Source organism: Melanotaenia boesemani, chromosome 21 (genome assembly GCF_017639745.1).
Source record: "Melanotaenia boesemani isolate fMelBoe1 chromosome 21, fMelBoe1.pri, whole genome shotgun sequence".
Classification (NCBI taxonomy): domain Eukaryota; kingdom Metazoa; phylum Chordata; class Actinopteri; order Atheriniformes; family Melanotaeniidae; genus Melanotaenia; species Melanotaenia boesemani.
In genome coordinates, this window is record NC_055702.1 from 14,808,894 (window position 1) to 14,828,760 (window position 19,867).

General features: G+C 37.3%; 2 protein-coding genes across 3 annotated transcripts in view; both read left to right on the plus strand.

The window, feature by feature from the left end:
- The first annotated feature begins 2,482 nt into the window (after positions 1 to 2,482).
- Positions 2,483 to 7,751, plus strand: LOC121632304 (glycylpeptide N-tetradecanoyltransferase 2-like). Its single transcript, XM_041973660.1, has 11 exons — positions 2,483 to 2,749; positions 2,958 to 3,102; positions 4,039 to 4,157; positions 4,735 to 4,826; positions 5,328 to 5,444; positions 5,578 to 5,748; positions 6,143 to 6,251; positions 6,404 to 6,574; positions 6,682 to 6,849; positions 7,163 to 7,300; positions 7,526 to 7,751. The coding sequence occupies exons 1-11, from the start codon at positions 2,621 to 2,623 to the stop codon at positions 7,547 to 7,549; spliced, it is 1,383 nt and encodes a 460-aa protein (XP_041829594.1). The 5' UTR covers positions 2,483 to 2,620; the 3' UTR covers positions 7,550 to 7,751.
- A 1,506-nt stretch (positions 7,752 to 9,257) lies between these two features.
- Positions 9,258 to 19,867, plus strand: part of svild (supervillin d) — a 47,400-nt gene continuing 36,790 nt past the window's right edge. For both annotated transcript variants that reach the window (XR_006008905.1, XM_041973659.1), the window contains exon 1: positions 9,258 to 9,611. The gene's annotated coding sequence lies outside the window, so the exon portion shown is untranslated. The remainder of the gene's footprint in view (positions 9,612 to 19,867) is intronic.

Here is a 19,867-nt window from a genome sequence, read left to right on the forward strand (position 1 = left end):
CAAGGTATTTGTTTTTATCGCTTAAAAATCGCCTCCCCAAATTAATTTTTTTTCTTTTTTTTTTTTTATTTGGTAATGTTCTTGCCTGTTGGAGGCAAAATATTAATAATACATATATATGCTGCTAAATGAAGGTTTCTTGGTGCATTTCATCTAATTGCAGTATGTTATGAAACTCCTATTTCATCACAAACAAACATGTTATCAACCACATGCGGGCTTTGAATACACACAGTTTATTACAGTAACTGTTTAATAATTGCATTCACTCATTTTCATGTATTTTTGGCTCTTCACAGAAGATTTTTGTTTCATTTCAGGATATGCCAAATCTGTATGACTGAAGTCGTGCGATGCAGAAATGGATGTGCAAGCCAGAGTAAAAAAAAAAACACAATAATTATGTTATGCACACATGATCATTTAGACATTGTGTGCTGTTGACTACACTCTACAATTTTGAGAACATCAGCAACACAGCAGGCAAATAGATGTGTTTATGCTGTAAATCAAGACTTTCATCTGTTTCTTTGTCATAACCAGATAGTAAATTTCATATTAGATTATAATAGCCATCATCACAACTCCCAGATCTTTTCACCACCAATTTTTGTGATTCTTGTTGCAGAGAGATTTTTTTTTAGACTTGACGCACAAGAAAAAAATAGATGCTATTGTGCTGTAGCTGCAGAGATGAATACAGGTTAGATGCAATATCAACCCAGAATAGATTTGCTGCTTTTTTTTTTTTTTTTTTTTTTTTTTGGCTGGAAAAAGTCATTTAGTCTTCTTCCCCTGCCTTGGGTGCTGCCTCCAGGGTCTACTGCTGAGTTTCCTGTGTCACCAGTTTGTTCATCTGCCCTGCATAAATAGACTTCCTCTCAAATACTACGTTAGGACAAAGTATAATTGTGACCTACATCTCTAACTGCTGAATATTGTGTTGTTTTGAATAATACCAGATTATTCAATGATTTCAGTACTTACAAGACTGCTCAACAGGTAAGGCCAAGCAGTGTGTAACATACATCATACAAGCAGCACTAAAACCTCTTAAAGTAAACAAAGATTAATTATGCACAACACAAGGGATTACACAATTGTTGTACGTGCAAGAGTGTGTCACCAAACAAATATGAGCTTGATAATTCTCCTGCTACTTAAACAGATGGACTGAAGTGGATATAACTTGCAAATGTATAAACTTTTAATGCTTTAAGTTTTGCATTAAGCAGTTTCTTTAAAAAAAATGAACATATTGCTCCAGCTCTCTCCAATAATCTAAAGACATGCAGGTTAAATTAAGTGAAGATCATTCATGGTGATCATGTTGGCCTTGTGGTGGACTGGCTCACCTTTCCAGCATACACATCTCTCATCAAATGACGGCTGGGATGAACTCCTTTAAAACCATGTGTAGGTACAGAGAATGGATGGATGGAGTGATGAATATTCTACTGATTTAGGATTTTAATGACAGAATTTTGATGCTTTTTGGTTTGCATTCTTTTGGAGAAAGAGATCTCCTGAAGTGTGCACCTAGTGGAGTCACTTCACTGGCTCATTTCTAATAGAATAACAATATTCATCTTTTATATACAGTTTATGCTTTGACTAAAAAGGGTTTATTGACTTTTTTTTGGCTTCTTTTTTTTATTTTTACTAATTCCTTATTTTGGATGTTTCTCTGAAATGTAAGCAAATGTGTGGCATGTGGCAGGACGTGATCTTGCATTCGCTCATACTGTAGTACAGCTAATAAGGATCCTGCCAGTTGAAAAAGACCTTTGATTTTCCAGCATTTGTCATCAGAGGTTTCTATGAGTGAAAGCGGAGCCAAGAGGAGGAACTGACATCCAGTTTAATCTCAGATCCCTTATACAGTGAACTAAAAGATTTTTTATGACATTGTCACCCAGTAATCTGAAAAAAATATTACTTGTTTGAAGCGTGTTTGCATATGGAAGACATTTTTATATTGCTTTTGTTACTATATGTTATGTAATGCCAAAATCCTTTGAAAAGAGGTTGTTGAATGGAAGTTTTCTGAACATGAATAATTCAGTTTGGTAAAAAAAAAAAAAAAAAAAAAAGAGTATAAAATAATGCTATTGGACAAATAATAAATTACTGAACACAAAAAAAATGAACATTAAGTCAACAGGAGACAAAGTGTTTTGGTCATTGTGTAAAATATTACACAGGGGGCTGTGTGGGAGTGCAAGATTAATTCATTCTCTACTGGTTAAGACCTGGATCAAGCAGTTGTAAGTCTTAATCTGATGGAAGCCTATTCAGCAGTTGTCTGAAATTTCAATCTTTTGAGAAGTTATTTTCAAGTTAGCATTGCTCTCGTTTATCTGTTGGCTGGGTGGGAGTTGGGCTGGGTTGCTGAAGCGATCACTCTCCTCCCCAAACTGCTCAAAAAGATAAGAGCTGAGCAACCGCAAATGTGTCAGAAGACACCACAGTTCGCACACATCTTTACAGAGACATGCTTATTTACAATGACAGATTCACAGTCACCGTAGATCCAGGCTTATTCTCTGTTTTTTTAGTATAATTGAACAATCTAAATTTACTGTTTTTAAAATACAGGACTATAACTGCAGGGTTGGAAATGTCTTCCAGTGATGAGAAGCTGAGAGATGAAGAAAGTGGGAGTCTTACAAAAAGCAAAAAGAATCAAAAGGGAGGGAAAGGAGAAGATGCTTGGAGGCCAAAAGGACCCAAAGACCCATTTGCCATGGTTTGTGTCTTTGTATGAGCGAAAACTGCTTCTTCTCTCTGTTTTTTTTTCTGCTGGTTGGTAGATAACTCCTAAAAACTGACATTTTTGCAAAATGAAACAGTCAAATGTTTACTCTTCACTTTACTCGAGCTGATGTACGCTGCTGCTGTGTGCTACCTTGGACAATTTATGGTAAGCTGCCCTTTCTATTCCTGTTTTGTGCCAGCTGGACAGTCTGCCGGAGAAAAAACAGCAAGAGATCCAGAGAGCCCTTCATCTCTTTTGGGGGGGGCAAAATCTGCCTAAGACCTTGCAACAGGCCAAAAAACACACCTACCGCTTCTGGGACACACAACCTGTTCCCAAACTGGGTAAGTAGAAAATAATCCTAAAGTAATATAAAAAATGTTCTTTTCTTTACACTGAGTTTGAAGTCCTGAAAGGACTGATCAATAGACATTTCTTGAGAGGGAATATTTGTATTTACGATTAAGAAGCAATACTCCATGAGACAACAACTTGGTGCTCAGTGATCAGTACCTTTATTATTGAAGTATAAAAATAATAATAATAATATAACAAGAAAGTTTCTGGAACAATGGTGGTGGAATTGAAGAGGTTTGAACCAGCCTTTTTGTGTTGAACGGGTTCTTTCCATGTGATTTGATTTCCTTATACAGTCCAAAGATATGCATATTTGGTTAATCTGCATTTTTAAATTTTCCAGAGGAGTAAGTGTGAGTGTTTGTTTGTTTCTATTGGTCATGCAGTCGACTGGCAACCTGTCCAGGGCATAACCTGCTTCTCATCTAGTAGCTGGTGGGATAGGTTCCAGCCACCATGACCTTGCTTTGAAATTAGCTGGTATGAAAAAAAATATATAAAAACAGATGGATAGATTGTTAACATTTCACCCTTCACCCATTCATTTCTATCAGAAATGTGTTCTTTGTATTTGTACTGATAACTATCTAACCAAATGCAAATGTCAACAAAGTGCAAAACTCAGAAGAGGATGTGACTCACATTTCCATGCATCCATCCTGTAATTTTAACAGCAAGTATGGTTATGGTACTCATCAAAGTGGGAGAACATCAGCACAGAGGCTCTATGCTAGTGCTTAAGCAATTATATTGTAAGCAGTGAATGGGGATAAAATGCTCCCTGGAGACCCACCACTAACACACACATTGATTAATCACTACTGCAGACCTCCTGTTTTGAGAGTGTGCTAGCTACATTCTTAGCTGAGGATGAAACTGTACGTTCCCCAGTCAGTTTCTTCTTCTTTTTTTTGTGTCCTCAGGTGACAGTCCTACTACTCATGGTCCAATTGCAGAGGGTGAAACCAGTTGTCGAAATGAGCCCTACTCACTACCTCAGGGTTTCTCCTGGGATACTCTGGACCTGAGCAGCCCTCTTGTGGTAAGCTATTCCCTGTATATAGAAGATATTGATAGAAAACAACAAAGTTTTCTCCTGATACTAGACTGCAAATCTGTCAACTTAAGTGTTTAATTTCAGTGTGACAGTTCCTGAAACCTAATTGATTTCTGTTCAGAAGAGTATTTGATTTTTTCCCAACCAATCGCTAGTAATTAACATATCTAAATAGAAGTTAATGTCATTTTAATTTGTGACTGATGGATAGACATGCAAACATATCTGTTCACTAAATTTTAGCAAAGTAAACTGAGAAGAGTCTGGCATATACTTTCATTTGCCGACCTGAAGCCAGGCCTCCAGAGCGCTGAAAAAAATTAGCACTTCTGAAAACATTAACAACAAAGTCATCCTTGCCTGTGGTGTTCATTGGCTAATCAATAGTTTTCCACCTGGGCTTGTGTGCAATGGTAAAACAGTTGTCACTATGCCAAACTGAGTATTCAGCTTACTGGAGTGGACTGATTGATGAGGTTTAGACCCTGGCAAGTAAAGTACAGGATTAATGCATGTTTTAAATTTTTATTTTTTCTTTTCTTTCCTTTTTTTATCGTTTCAGCTGAAAGAGCTTTGCTGTCTATTAAATGAGAACTATATGGAAGAAGATGACAACACCATCAGATTTGATTTCTCTCCGGAGTATCTGCAATGGTAAGCTCCAAAAACATGCTTTTTTTTTTTTTTTTGCAGATTGTCAATATTAATACATATTCTGACTTTTTCTTAATGTACTGGACATGAAGGGTATTTATTTAGCTTCAGCAAAACCCTGATTAATGTTCAATAAGTTTGCAGATTCAGCTCTTGAGGTGTAATCATTGTCCATTGCTTTTAGCCTCTGTGTTAAAGCTTGGCGTTTTATAAAAGGACAGAATTTTTTTCTTTCTTTAATCTGACTCAGTGCATGATATAAGTAACAAGCCAGCTACTCTAATATCTCTATTTATCTTTGCAACTTGTTTTGAACTCCATAAATGATGCAACCTTTCTTAGGGACACTTTCATCAAACATAACATTTTGAATAATGAATAATTAACATAGCTTTCCATGGCTCTGAGAATAAAGAAAACTACTGATTTCATTTTGGAAATTTGATTAATCAGAATGTATTATTCAGAGTCATGCTACAGTGTCAATGCTTTCCTCCTAAGGGCTTTCCAACCTCCAAATTGGCTGCTTCAGTGGAACTGTGGTGTGAGAGTAGACACCAATAAGAAGTTAGTCGGCTTCATCGCTGCCATTCCTGCAGAAGCTCGCATTTATGAGACGTGAGTGGCTCATAAATATATGCAAAGATGTGTGTTGTGTAAAATCTGATGAGCAATATTAAAACTCATGCATAAAAGTAAAGCAGTTTCCCAGTCAACGTCCCAAAGGTAAGACTCAACATGTTTTGCACAGGAAGAAGCAGATAGTGCAGGTCAAATTCCTTTGTGTTCACAAGAAGCTGCGCCTCAAACGGATGACTCCAGTTCTGATCCGAGAACTCACCCGGCGTGTCAACCAGGAGGGTGTCTACCAGGCGGTCTACACAGCTGACGTAATACTTCCTACACCACTAAGCTCCTGCAGGTAGTAGCTTCTATACACAGTCAATTTGCATTCAGCTTTGCTTCAAACATCAGATTTAGCCTGATGCATAAGTACCTAAATACCTTCAAGAATTTTCTTATCTGTGTACATGGTTCATTTCTAGTAACACCATTACAATGAGGTCTATAAATTATATGTGGTTGATTAAATAAAATGAACAGAATTGTAATTTTTCAATCACAAAAACTAAAACGATTTAACCGTGCACACTGACAATGTGATATGTTGTCATGTTGTTCCAAATGAGATTATATATTGTGCAGAAAGACTAATGTTAGGTACCTTTTCCCTTTTTGTTGTTTAGTATTTTTTGTTTTCCCCAGAGGTAACTCTTGTCCTTGTTCCTTCCAAATAAACAATCTAATCCTTTTAGTCAGTGGCATCGCCCTCTGAATCCCCGTAAGCTGATGGAGGTCAACTACCCAGGTTTAAGACTGAACATGAACCTGCAGAGAGCTCTGAAAGTCAACCGCTTGCCAAAGGTTAGTGTGTGCTGCCACCTGGAGACAGGAAGTTATTACTGCTTCTGCTGTGTGACTCTGCCTTGTGACCAAATATTTATTGATATATGCATAAAAACTTTATGGAAAGACATTGAATTTTCTAAAGGAATTTGTTCTCTTTCTTTTCCAAGGTGACAAAAGTGCAAGGTCTGCGTCCTATGACCAGGGAAGATACCCCAGGAATCTATTTGCTACTCCAGAAAAACTTCTGCAAGTTTCACCTCAGCCCTCTCTTATCTCTGCCAGAAGTGGAGCACTGGTTGTTGCCAAAGGAAAATATGATTTACACCTATGTGGTGGAGGTCTGACCCTATTGTATTTCTTACTTTAAGTTTCTTTAAAGCGGAAAAAAGTTTCCTGTGTTTGATGAATTGATTAAAATCAGTTGACTTTCCTTCCTCACTCACAGGGTGATGATGGCACTCTGACAGATGTGGTGAGTTTCTATAGCATCTCCTCCAGGGTGCTAAATCACCCCGTCCACACTGGTCTTAGAGCAGCTCATCTTCTTTATGTTGCCACGACTACCACAGATCTGACAGAACTCATGGAGGACACGTTGGTCTTGGCTAAATCTGTAAGTATTTCTTAATACAATTTAATAAATTAACGAGATTTTTGAGCAAACAAACTAAATACATTTATTTATTATACCCAAACATGATAGAGGTTAAAGCTAGTAAAGTTAATGTTGTGTATGTTGAATTAAAACATATCTTTTTATCAACAAGAAGATTCACACATCACCTGAAATCCATCAGTTATTTTTGAATGACATTTCCTCCAAACAGCATGCCTCATGAGAGCAGATTATTATAGATCCTTTAGAAAGAATTGCAGATTTGATTTTTGTTCATTTAATATAAATGTTCCTCATCTCTCATAAACAGAATGGTTTTGACATCTTCTCTGCTCTCAATGTGATGGATAACATGACTTTTTTGGAAAAGCTCAAGTTTACTGTCAGTGACAAGATCGTCCATTACTATCTGTACAACTGGATGTGCCCTCCCATCAGCCCAGACAAGGTACTCAGATTAGCAATATCCATATGTTGAGAGACATTGCTGTTTGTCTGCACAGTCAAAGATCTTCCATTTTCCACCCCTCTACTAGTTGTGCCTGCAGCTGATAAAATACTCTGCCAAAATTTGATTCATGTGTCTGAACACTTATGAATTTGGATTTTTTTTTTTCAAATGATACTGATTTAAGTCACCAGGAGATGATATTAATGGGTGTTTGTTTCACAGATCGGCTTGGTGTTACCTAACTAACTTGAAGTGCTGAAGATGAACAGACCAGAGGAACTTGCAGGACAGAGGATGTGAACATTAATGAACATAAAAGTTATAAACTAAAAAACAAATTAAGAAAAAAAATGGTTTTTACAATCACCTTAATGGCTGTTAAGTGTCCCACCATTTGTTTTATCATGAGAGTGTTGGGTAAACAGATTAAAGCAGTTCACCTTGTGCATCCTAATTTCCGTGTGTGATGACATGACACTTATACTTATGAAGAGTGCAAAAAACTAATCAAAGGATTACATGCACATGCAATGCAGTATTGCATGTGCATGTAATAATGCAGTGGACATGCAGCAGATGATAATGCAAAGTGGAAATGCAATTAAATAAAATCTCATGCAGACATAATGGTGTTATAAGTGTTTTAAAAGTAAAAAAGACTATATTTCAGTTTAATTTAATTTAGACCCCAACAGTGAATCACGCTGTATAAACTATAAACTAACATATACTTATACTTTAGTTTATAGTATAAAGTATACAAAAGGCAATAAAGTATTTTTCTTACAAATATAAGATATCTGGAACATGGCATTCTTTTATCCTAAAAAAAACTAATAATATTACAGGAACATCATTCTCAGTATCAACTTATTCAGCCTTGCCATTTATTAGAACAGTCACACATTCTTTGGTTTAGGCCTGGAAACAGCCAATAAATGTCATAACTAAACTTACCACTGTGTTTCAGTCATACAGTATAGGCCTATTTTAAAACCAAGGGGTATAAAAGTATTTGCACAGTTTAAATTTTAGCAGTAGGAGGCGCTGCAGCAACACATTGTTGCAAAAACTTACACCGGAAACAACTACAAAGCTGGCCTGTTTGAGAACAGATTATATGATATACAAGAAAAATCCTTAACATAAATCATTTTTTTTGTTTGTATGTGTGATAAACAGTATCACATAAAGACAAGACAAAGAAATACTGAGAGAATGCCAATATTTTTTTTTACAAACATCATTCATAAAGGTAAAGCAATTTTACGGCAATTGAAAACAATCCTTGCTGTTACACAATTATTAGCAATTAAAAACAGATATTAAGAAAATTATCTGCAGCATCACTTTTAAAAAAATCTCTTATAACTAACAAGCAAGTAACATGAATTTATCTGTTAGCAGATGGCAAACTTAAACCCTGTTGTTGAGAAAATGGGTGACCCTCAAATGCCTAAAAGGGTTGTAAGAGCTAAAACAAACTTAAATTCTTTCTTTCTTTCTTTCTTTCTTTCTTTCTGAAATTTTGTGATGTGCAGAAGGAAATAACTACTTTTATGGACTATTCAGGAAGTCAGGCTGATCATACATTATTCTCGTGTTTAAAATGATGAATATTTGGGAATCTATGACTGCTGTACATTGAAAATATTAATTTACTATTTTAATTATATTCGTGTACTGCATTAGTATAAGTAGCTCAAACACGTGATACTAAAAAGAGTACAAGTAAGCGTTTATGTAGAGTATTTCTGTTCTAAATGTATCTAATACGTTTTCATTTAATTTTGGCCAGAAAATCCGCAAAATACTGACGTCACAATTTACACTTCTCGGACCGTCATCATGGAAGAGAGAATTTACCGGGAACACGTGAACGCAACGCCCTGTTGAGCTCCGACCAATCAGAATCGAGAAGGCATTTTAAGTTTGAAGAGACCGGACCTGCCTGTAGCAGTCGTTGCTGTCTTAGCAGTCTGTTCGAGCAGTACGGAGTTTTGCGTGTCCTCTAAATTTCAGTAGAGAATAAATAGTAAAAGCCGGACTGTCTTCTGAAGAAGACAAGTATAGATTTTGCTTCCTTTTATTGCCGTCGAGAACAGGCGCAAGGTTTGACTGACGCCGCGACGTGCTTAGGTTAACGTTAGCTCAGTCACGAACTTTCCAAAACACGATTGAAGTGCTTTTAAACTGTTGTGGTTTCGTCACTTTTACGTAAGCAACTGCCTCATGGGCGTCTCATGATATTAACTTCGTTTATGGTGTATTTGCTGATGCTGTAGGGGACCTCTACAAAGCACTGCAGGTATGTTGTGGCACTATTATACATTTTTGTTTATAAGTAGTTTATTGCGCTGTGACGTTTGTATATTTGTGTGAATGCTGTTAAGCATTCACACACTAGTTGCAACATTGAAGCCCATGTTGTGCGCTTCCTATTACACTTTTTTGTATTAGTTAAACTGGTTTAAAGTACTGAATGCAATTTTTAACCCCTATCAGTTATCGTTTTCTTACAAATGTTGATATGATGTTTTGTTTACTGCGAAACAATGTAATGAGCACACGCCGCAGCTGTCAGTGTAGTTTCCTTCTCTAATCATTGACGTTGACAATTTGCTTTTTGTATCAATTTGTTACAGTTTTGTACACTTTTATATAGACGTTAAGACAGATAAAATGACAGCCAACTGATCTTCTCCTTTCACCCCACTGTCATAGTTTAGAGGATCGGTCATCATGTTGAGTGAAGTTCCCCTGCCCTCTTTCCACAGCCTGCACCCTTTTCCTCAACAGCCCCTTTGCAAACAGAGGAGCAAACATGTGGAGATGTGCTGTGCAAAAACAGCTGTGAAAACAGAGTGATTGTAAAAACAAAATGAGGAAAGCTGAAATAGCATCAGGACCCAGTTCTGTAGTGGAAACAGTTGCAGTAATACCAACGCAGATAAAAAAAAACGTTTGCTGCAACTCGTTTTGAATCAGTGTTTATCTGTGTCAGTGTGTCATGGTTAAAAACTTTTTTTTTTTTTCATTTTACCTCTACATAGTTGAAAATGATATACTTTTAGGAAGCAAAGGCATATATCCAGAAGTTGATATTGCTACAACTTCTAATTTTAGTTTGCAAAACGCTATCTCCTTTACCTACCATACTCACAATCTCCCAAAAGGGCTATTATTTCTTTTAGCTGAACCATCTATACCTTCAGGAGTTCATATCCAAGGGTTATGTTATTTAAGGCTTTCCAGACAAGTCTTAATTGTTTGTGTCAGAACAGGCTTCCCAAGACCATCTTGATCCAAATGGTGTTGAGCAAGGCAGGAAAGGAAAACTAAAACACGCCTTAATAAGACTGTCAGCACAGAGCATGACAGCACATGTTGAAGGCACCCTTCACCTCATTAATAACAATATGCTCATTTGTAAAGCTGTGATTGTATTGGGAAATAACAGAAAGTTTGTGGACAATACAAAGTAGTCAATGAGTAATAGCTACCCCATGTAGTACACTGAGGACCTGGAACAGGGGGTGTCCATACAGGAAATGACTTTTCCATGTCTCATCTACATAATTTTGCAATTCTGCTCTTTACCTGCCTTTTCTTTAGACCATGTAAAGACTCTAAACAAAGAGACTATTGTTGTTGAGCCAGTGTTAGTGTTATGTGGTTGTAGTTGTTATTCACCTACACGGCTTGTGTAAGCCGGTGGGCAGTGTTGCTTCGCCCTTGTGAGGATCCCATTTCTAAACATACTCAAGGGTGCCTTCAGAGGGTGGATGACTTAGTCTTGGTTGAAGGCTTTTGTTGCAGAAACATACCTTGCTATTTCCAGGAACAGTATTTTTCTTTTTCCTTTAAAACAAGTTATGTCGACTTTATAAAAGAATTTAGTTGCAATTCCTGCATCACTAGTACAAGATGTGCAGGGTTCTGAATAATTGGTTTGTTCCTATAATGATTCTGAAAATATGAAAATCACCATTTTATGTTTTTGCCACACAAGCCACTGTACTCCATATAATTACTTCACTCTTACCAGATCAGTTGCTTCTGTTCACATGCATGTTTACATTGTCCTGCATTTAACTTTCAAGTGTTGCGCATCTTGTTCATATGAAAAAAGTTGACATAATGCTGTGACATGCATGGTATACATTACATTTAGTTATTACTGCAGATATTGTTCTGTCTGCTCACTAAGATCTAACGATAAGCATTCTAGGTGCAGGTTGCACATTGCTTAATAATTTAGTACCATGTAGCAGCTGAACTGTAAAAGTTGGTTGCAGTTTGTCAGGTCTTTTCACCCAACCCCATCTCTTCCCTCTTTTTGGGTCTGACCTATCTTCTCCCCTCAGTGCTCAGTTGGAGTTTGATCTTAGCTGCACAGCCAAGAAGTTCTGCAGTACAAATATTTATATAAAGCAAAAGGATGTGACAGTGCGAGCAATGGGAACTCCACATGGAAGAGTGTGAGGGGTTACCCTCAGGCTAATCTCTGCTAAGACATATTTATAAACTTAGCTAGCTGTTGCTGTTAGAATGGACTGGTTCTAGCTTCATCTTCAAACTGCCAACTGTATTTGTTCAGTTACTTTGCCACCAACTAAGGCCCAGTACCATGGCATCTTTAAAACATTAAACTAGCTTGATACTTTCAAGGCATTTAAACACATGGTTACATTTCCGATTTTTTGTTTGATGATACATGATAGTTTCCATGTGAAGAGGCAATATATGAACTTTCTCCATATTGCATTTATCTTTGTTTTAGCTTTGTGCCAGAGGAGAATTTCATCTGACTGTCAAGCCTGGATACTTATCCACACACAAGTTACTGAAGTCTTTTAAGTAAGTCTGTTGACAGAAAACAAAGCGTTAGAGTAAAACTGTGTTTTTAGTTTGTACTCAAAGCAAGCAAATTAGAGGTACCAAGCTCTGTGCTTGTCTTCTAATTTTTTATTGCCTTCATGCTCACACGAGTGACAGATGTTGCCCTGAAGCATCCATGAATAAAACATGCATACTCTAATGTATAATTGGCAAACCATATGTTGTGACTGTGTTTAAAAACACCGACTCTTTAGAAAGCATATAGAAAAAAAGTGGTTATATCAGTAATGGAACAAGTTTACAAAGGAAATTTAAATACCGGCATTATTGGGATATTATTCTTGACTTTAAAATTAAACATTCATTCTTTTTTTTTTTTGTGCAGTTGTGTCAATATGAGCCGGGCTTATAATTTGTAGTTTGAAAAATGTGACTTAAACTAAGCAACCAATTGTATTTTAGGTTGAATCCATATATCTGTTAAAGAGAGTGATTAGATTATTTTCCCATTAAAGGGAAAACATCAGTTATATCACTGAAATAATCTAATGCAAATGTTATATAATGAAAAACCAAACCAAATGCTCTTTGGTGGACCTTAAGACTTGACAAGAAGTTTGATACCACAATTCTGTGGTTTCTTTTGCTTTGAAGAGTTTTGATTGTCTGGCGTGAAATGGTTAATGCTGCTACTGTTAATACTCTATGTCACGGCCATTACCCATCCCCCTGCAGGACAGCAAACCCCTTAACTCCTCCACCCCCTGCTCAGTTGCATTCCAGCTAGCCAGATGGTGTCTGCTCTGCACAGTGGACACCAGAGAGCTAAGAGGAAGAATCCCCACAAGCAGGACTTTAGATGAGACATTCCACCCCACTGATTTTAACTCATGTTGGCCTTCTCTCTCTGTGTTCAGCTTTGTTTGTGCATGTATTTTACAGGCTGTCATTCTGGGAATGAAGTCCGTGTTGATAAGTTGTTGGCAAGTGGTAAAATCTCATTATAGTTTCTACAGGATTACAACTCTGTAGGTACTATGTAGTCCACTGTGAGAATGATAGTAGAAGTAAAAACATCTCTCTGTGTCCATGACAGAGTTCCTCCCTGATGCTATAAGCATAGACGTGTGTGCATACACAGGTGATCCCACTGGATATTAACTGTGTTTTTTTTTTGTTTTTTGTTTTTTATTATCAAAGCATTTCTGGCTGTGAACTTGGAAGAAACACTGACTGGTAAATGTAGACAACAATCTTTCAAATATCGTATTTCAGACATGTATGTAGACATGTCAGATCTGATTATTACAATTATCTGAGTGCTCTCATTTATCTGATTTTGGACCCTGGAAAATCCTTGAATGGCACATGGAAGAGAAAGGATGTACATCACTACATCAGTATGCGTCAGTGGTGTAACTGTAAGTGCTTTAACTGTAACTTTTCCTGTACATATGTCTTCTAACAGCCTGTGTGGGTGTTTGCCTCTGGCCTGCATGCTGCTTCAGACAAGGATCCAAATCTCCACATGTGTGTTTTGTACATGCATGCATATGATCCCCCTGGTTAGATAAAGCACCATAAACCCAACCCTTCCTTCTCACCACTCTGGCTTCCATGATTGCAGGCCTGTTGGAGAGTACTGTGTATTTCTCTTTGTGTATTTTTGTGGTTTTCCTGTTGTAAGTCAGTCAGTGTGTACTACAGTGTGATTGTGTGGTTGTTTGTTTGCTTTCCCATACGTCACATTTAATAGTTCCCTTGAATTCAGTAAATGGAAAGCCGGAAGACTGGCACAAAGGCTGAACCTGTAAATAGAGGAAAAGGCAAACATGTTCTTCTGTGTTTACTTTTTAAGGCCAAATTGAAGGCACTTTCTTTGTCTTTTTGGTGACAGAGGTAGCTCAGGCCAGAGCAGATCAGTAGGTTTTTACAGTGTCGGTTACAAATTCAAAGCAGAAAGCAGGCACGAATACACCAGGGGTTATTATGTCAACTGCCTTTTGGGTGACTGGTTATAGTCAGCAGATCTTCTGGTAAAAGGGATTTGAGGGAGTTTTTGTGAGACAGAGAAGGGGGGGAGGGAGGGAGATAGATTAGTCTCGGGCCCTGTTTTTGCCCATCCTCCTCCTTGTCTACAGTGCCAGATCTTGTCCCCCTCCTCCATAGAGGCTAGAGCCCTTTGGCACCCAGAAAATGTATGCCCTACAAAGCCATCACATCCACCCCTACTAAAGCTAGTTCTATCTAGCTTTTTTTTTTCTTTCTCCCTTCTCTGACCTCTGCAGTTCTCTTCATTTTCTAGTTCTTTGGACCTTACTCTTTTCTCTAAACTCTTTTTATTCTCTGTTGTTTGCTGTGTTATTTTTCTTTCTGTGTTACTTCAGTCCTGTCACCCCCTTTTTTCCCCTTAACAGCTCAAAGCTAGGGGAAAGTTGAATCATGTCAATGAAGAGCTTGTGCCATGTTAGACAAACACACCCTCCTGTCAGGATCATCCTTTGAAGCTCTCTATTAGTGGAGGCACATTTCTTTCAATGGGATGGAGTGTTGTGAGACCCAACAATTGCAATTAAAACTTAATTTTGCCAGTTGTTGGTGGCAGGGTACTTAAACCGCCTTAAGTACTGAAAGATTGCTTTTTAATGAGAAGCATGTTGGCCACTCAGTATGTGGCTGATTGTTGTACGTGGGTTGCTTAAATATATGACGCTCTACATCAGCCCCAGCCTGGTTATTTTCTGATGCAATTGTTTTGTTTTGTTTTTTTTCCTGCTAGGATAAATCTATTTAAAGCCAGTTCTTAATATACAGTATTTAAGCTAGAGTTATTGGATTGGGGACTGATGATCCATACTCAGGTCTGCCTGCTTTCAAATGGTAGTCACATAACCTGATTAAAGCCTTACCCATGCAGACAATCACGTGAATACTGTTTACAGAACAAATCACTGGATGCACGCCTCTTTATGTTTCCTAGCAGTGTTGTGATGATAGTAAAGAGTGATATGATATTTCAATTTCTCATGTTTTTAAACAGGAAAAAGGTAAGAAAATATGTCTTTGTTTTGTAGCTGCCTCTATAATGCAGGATTTGCCCCAAAATTGTACACAGTGTTGCCATTTCTGAAACCAGCTAAAAATTCTCAGAGCTGCACCAGCTGACATTTCCTTTTTAAAAATGGATGTCCAGTTTGTTTTTGGACTGGCACCTGGTTTTCTCAGCAAAGCAAAGTTTCCACTCTCTCCACCCTGTTCCCTCAGGAAGAAAGTGTGTCAGCAGCTGGCTCTCTCTCAAACTGCCTCCTGCCTCTTTGTCCAGTGACGGAAAGTTGTTTTTTAATGTTTCCCTGATGCTTGTGGCTACTTTATTTGGATTTCTTGAAGGTTGTCAGTGGCAAAATGTTGTAATGATACAAATAATATATAAATTGTGTTTTAGCCATTTCAAGGGGTAGAGCAGCTCTGCATTGGCGCACATTTTAAACCTAAAATGTGGCAAAAGGCTGAAGACTTGATCCATGGAGGGTTAAACTTAACCAGTGCTGAAAAATGACTGTTTGTATCTGCTCTGATTGTTTGTTTAACATATGCCATTAGTGTCATGACTGATATCATTAAATTGATGACTGACTTTTCACTGTTTGCTTTACAATGCTTGCTGGTGCATCGCTTGGTTGTAGGCTAGTGGAGTGTTTGCGTTGTGACTCTGCTTTCAGGCTGTATCGTGGTTGGTGCTTACTTTGTGTCTAAGTCCTCAATTCTTTCTTTATTTTTTGTATTTGAAATCCCTAGCCACGTCCTTGTGAATCCACTGTTTATAAGGAGGGTGTCGACCACATTCCTGTTCTGTGATTTCTGAAAAACATACACAGTCTGTTGGGCCATAGGTCAGCATTTGCCTTTGAGGCAGCTTTCTATCAAGCCTTTATCCTGGAATCAATCAGAGTTGGTGTGTTAAGCCTTGTTCCCAACAACGGGTGCAGGTCGTGACGGGTAGGGTACAGATATGGTTTGTAAACTGTAATCTCGTTGCGTTTCCACAGCCAACCATAACCTTTCTTGAGAGATGGAGTATCAGTCGGATAGCGATAGATGCCTCAGCTATGTAGTAACATGACGTCATTGAAGCACCTTCCTTAAAGTATAACCAAAACATGACTCAGAAACAATGGAGGAGAATGGCGGTCATCAAACAGTTTGTGTTCTTTCTTCTTGGCGGTGCTTTGTAATGCCATTTTAAACAGAGATTTAATCAACAAAAGGAAAATCTGTAGCTCTAAACAAGGAGCCATTCCTGCTTTGTTTTTATGCCAGGTCGCACGTGAAGTGACTTTTCTTTTCTCAACCAATCAACAGATTGCAGTGTGTCAAACTCCACCCTTTCAGGTCGGGTCGGTTAGATTTGTACCCCAATGAAAGGGTACTAACAAAGTAGGACAGGTTGGGTCAGATATTAGGGTACCCTTTCCTAGTTTTCACGTGTGAAAACACAAAAAAATATGTCCTGACCTGCACCCGTTGGTAGAAACGGGGCTTTAGTGGGTTCTACGGATCTGAATGACAGGTATTTTTTTCCCATACAAACTCTGGTTATGTTTCACACCTGTACATAATGACATCAGCAAATTATAACAAAGACTTAACTTTAACTAAGTGACGCCGAAAAGCTTTAGTTAACTCAAATCAAAATTCTATAACAAACTGTAAATGTCAACATTACCATCCAGTGGCACATGCTCTTTAATTGTATTCAGCATATTTTACACAATGAATAGTATTTTATGACATAAGTGAAGTGTTGCAGTTTCTCCCTTAATGTTGACTAAGATCTGAATAATTCATGTCTCTGTAGTACAAGTACGTATCAGAATTTGCATGATAAAATTCTCATTATGCTTTAAAATGGTTTAGATGTAGTCACTTAAAAGGTAGGCTAAAGTCATTGTGTTGAAGAATTAACTGCTGTAAAATGAACTGTTTTTGCAAACTAGATTCTTTTTTAACTTTTTCCAAAGATTCCCCACCAATATTACTTCATAAACAATTCATTCAGAACAGAAGATGCTTTTACGTGTTCACAAATGTGTCAGTATCAAATGTTAAAGTTCATACTTATAATACTAAAAATACTTTATTACTCTTTTTGCATGTGTCTGACAATACATCTGTGCTTTCTTTTTGAAATGATGAACTATTTTTACACTCATCTACTTCTGTGTTGTGTGGTGGTAAATTCAGTTTATAATATTGAGTGATTACCCTACGCATGTGGCTGCTTATGACAAATTATGTTGTCTGATGCTAAATACTACTACCAAACAACTTTGGGGATGAATGGCACATCAGACTGAATATGTTCAAAAAGTCAAGACATAATTTTATGTGCATATGTGTATTTATTGTTATGAAACATACCACAGCATTAAAACACAGCAAAAGCTTAACTTCATGTATTTTGATTAATGTATTTGTATATTTAACTTGAGAAAAGATGTTGTAAATCTGCTTAAACATAAATGATGTTGACTACAAAAGGTTAAATCATTTTATCTAACCGAACTGTTGGCGTTCAACAAATTAAGCTGGATTTGCACTACTACATTATCGCCATGTCTAAACTATCTGGGGGTTTGCAACTTCTGCATTTGTGATATGTTGCTGCTGGTAAGCCTATACAGTTATTATGTAATCTTAAGTAATTGTGTGTAATCACTTGTGGTTTTTTCACAGAAGTAAATATTTACTCTATGCAAGGCCTGGTGATATCTTTATTTTTTTCTGGTCTCTGGTCTATTTCTGAGGATTTATAAAACATGTTTTTCTGGTCCGTTGCCTCCACCATTGGTGAAAACTGTGACAGAAACATCTATTAAACTTTCCACATCCACACCGAGGTCAGGAGGTGGAGAACAGGTGATTACTCCTGGGTGAAGCTGTAGCTAGCTTCGGGGTTACCTCCCTTCACTTTACCCAGCAGTGGTGAAGCAGACACGGGACTCTGCTGTATTAATTCTGCAAGGTGTCGTTACTTGTTCCGAGTCTGAGTTCTCCAAAAAAAAAAAAAAAAACCCAGCTCCTATTAAATGACATTAATCGATAAAATCAGTTTATCACCCAGCCCCAACTCTATGACCACTTTTAGACTGAAAAGAAGAAATACTAGCATTTAATGTAATTTTAAATGTAAAGATGCTTTGCAGTTAACAATAATTCCTCGCCGTCTTATTGCCTTTACCAATCCCAATGCTCGAGAATATTTTTTTGAACATTTGCTTGTTTCAAGAGCACCTGCTCTATTTAAGTTTTTATGAAGAAGGATTTTTGGTCGGGAAGTGACACATTTGGCCTTTGTTGAGACAGATCTTCCTCTCATAGCCAGCAGCAACTCCCAGTGGAGCAACAAAAGTCAAGAGTTCACTCTCGTGATCGGAAACTGAGGATTTAGTTTGTTTGCATACCCTAAAGGAGCAGAAATAAAATCACCTATATGAGCTGGCAGGTAGAACTGGTGTGACGACATAGCATGCAAAACAACTTCGACAAAAGCTAAACTTGTTCAAAGATATTTTCTTCCTTATCAGCATTACCTTTCTCATTAAATGCAATGCTGAATGCTTTTTTGCTTGCTCAGGTTTAACCAGTTAATTTACCCTTTCTAACGTTATGCAGAAAGAAGCAGGTGGTTTTTTTTTGTGTGTTTGTTTTTTCCCTGTCCAATTGCACATCATTTGCAATGTAACCTACCTTGATATTTTTTAAACTGCATGTTTTACTGTCTGCATTTAGGAACAGATGATCTTAAATAGGTATCAGCAATATTTAGTGTTTTGGTGACATGAATCAACTAAAAAAACAAATATCCTGAGTTTGTCTTCAATACTGATAGCAGTGATGATATTTAATGTATGACTCATGGCTGTGGCTTGAAATAACAGTGACAGCTTCCAAACAAAGCACTCTGATGTTCTGGGACCACATGAACAAGCTTAAGTGTGCTGTGTATCAGTCCTTTTATAGGTAGAGACCAAAGTGATTATGTAAGTGTGTGCAATGTGCATAGTCCTGAAATCAACAACCCAACTTGGAACGTTTTGCCTTCATAAGGCAGTTCGCTGACTTTTTTTTGGAGTGCCCATCAGTTCTCAGTTTTGCTCTTCAAATATTGCAATTAGTTTTTTGATGAGGAAAATTACATTTGTCCAAGACCAGTCAGGGGCCAAAGTTTATTTGCCCTAATTTTATTTTATTTTTCTTTAACATATGCAAATTATTGACTATATTCTAAAGCCAAAAAAAAAAAGATCCCTTAAAGGAGAAATTTCAGCTTCCATAGTCTCTTATTGTTAAACTGTGGGGCTCCAGAGAGCTACTGGCTTGGTAATAGTGAATTTAGTGCCTGTATATTTAATTGACCATGTGGTTTTCATAGTATGTAGTAAACTTAACTTAAAAGCTTTAGCCTCATCTAAGAATCTGTTCTAGTTCTAATTTTGTCTGAGTTTAATAGTTATAGATGTTTGTCCCTTAAAATAAAAAGGAGTTCAACTGTGTTGATTTGTCATTTTAACAAATGGTGGGTGTTTTTGGGGGGAAGGTGGGTAGACATGGTATAAAACATACATTTCTATTATCAAATGACTCATAGACATATTCAAAACCGTATTTAAATGTACACATGAGCGGCACTCTGACTCTTCAGTGTTTAGCCAAGCACTTTTA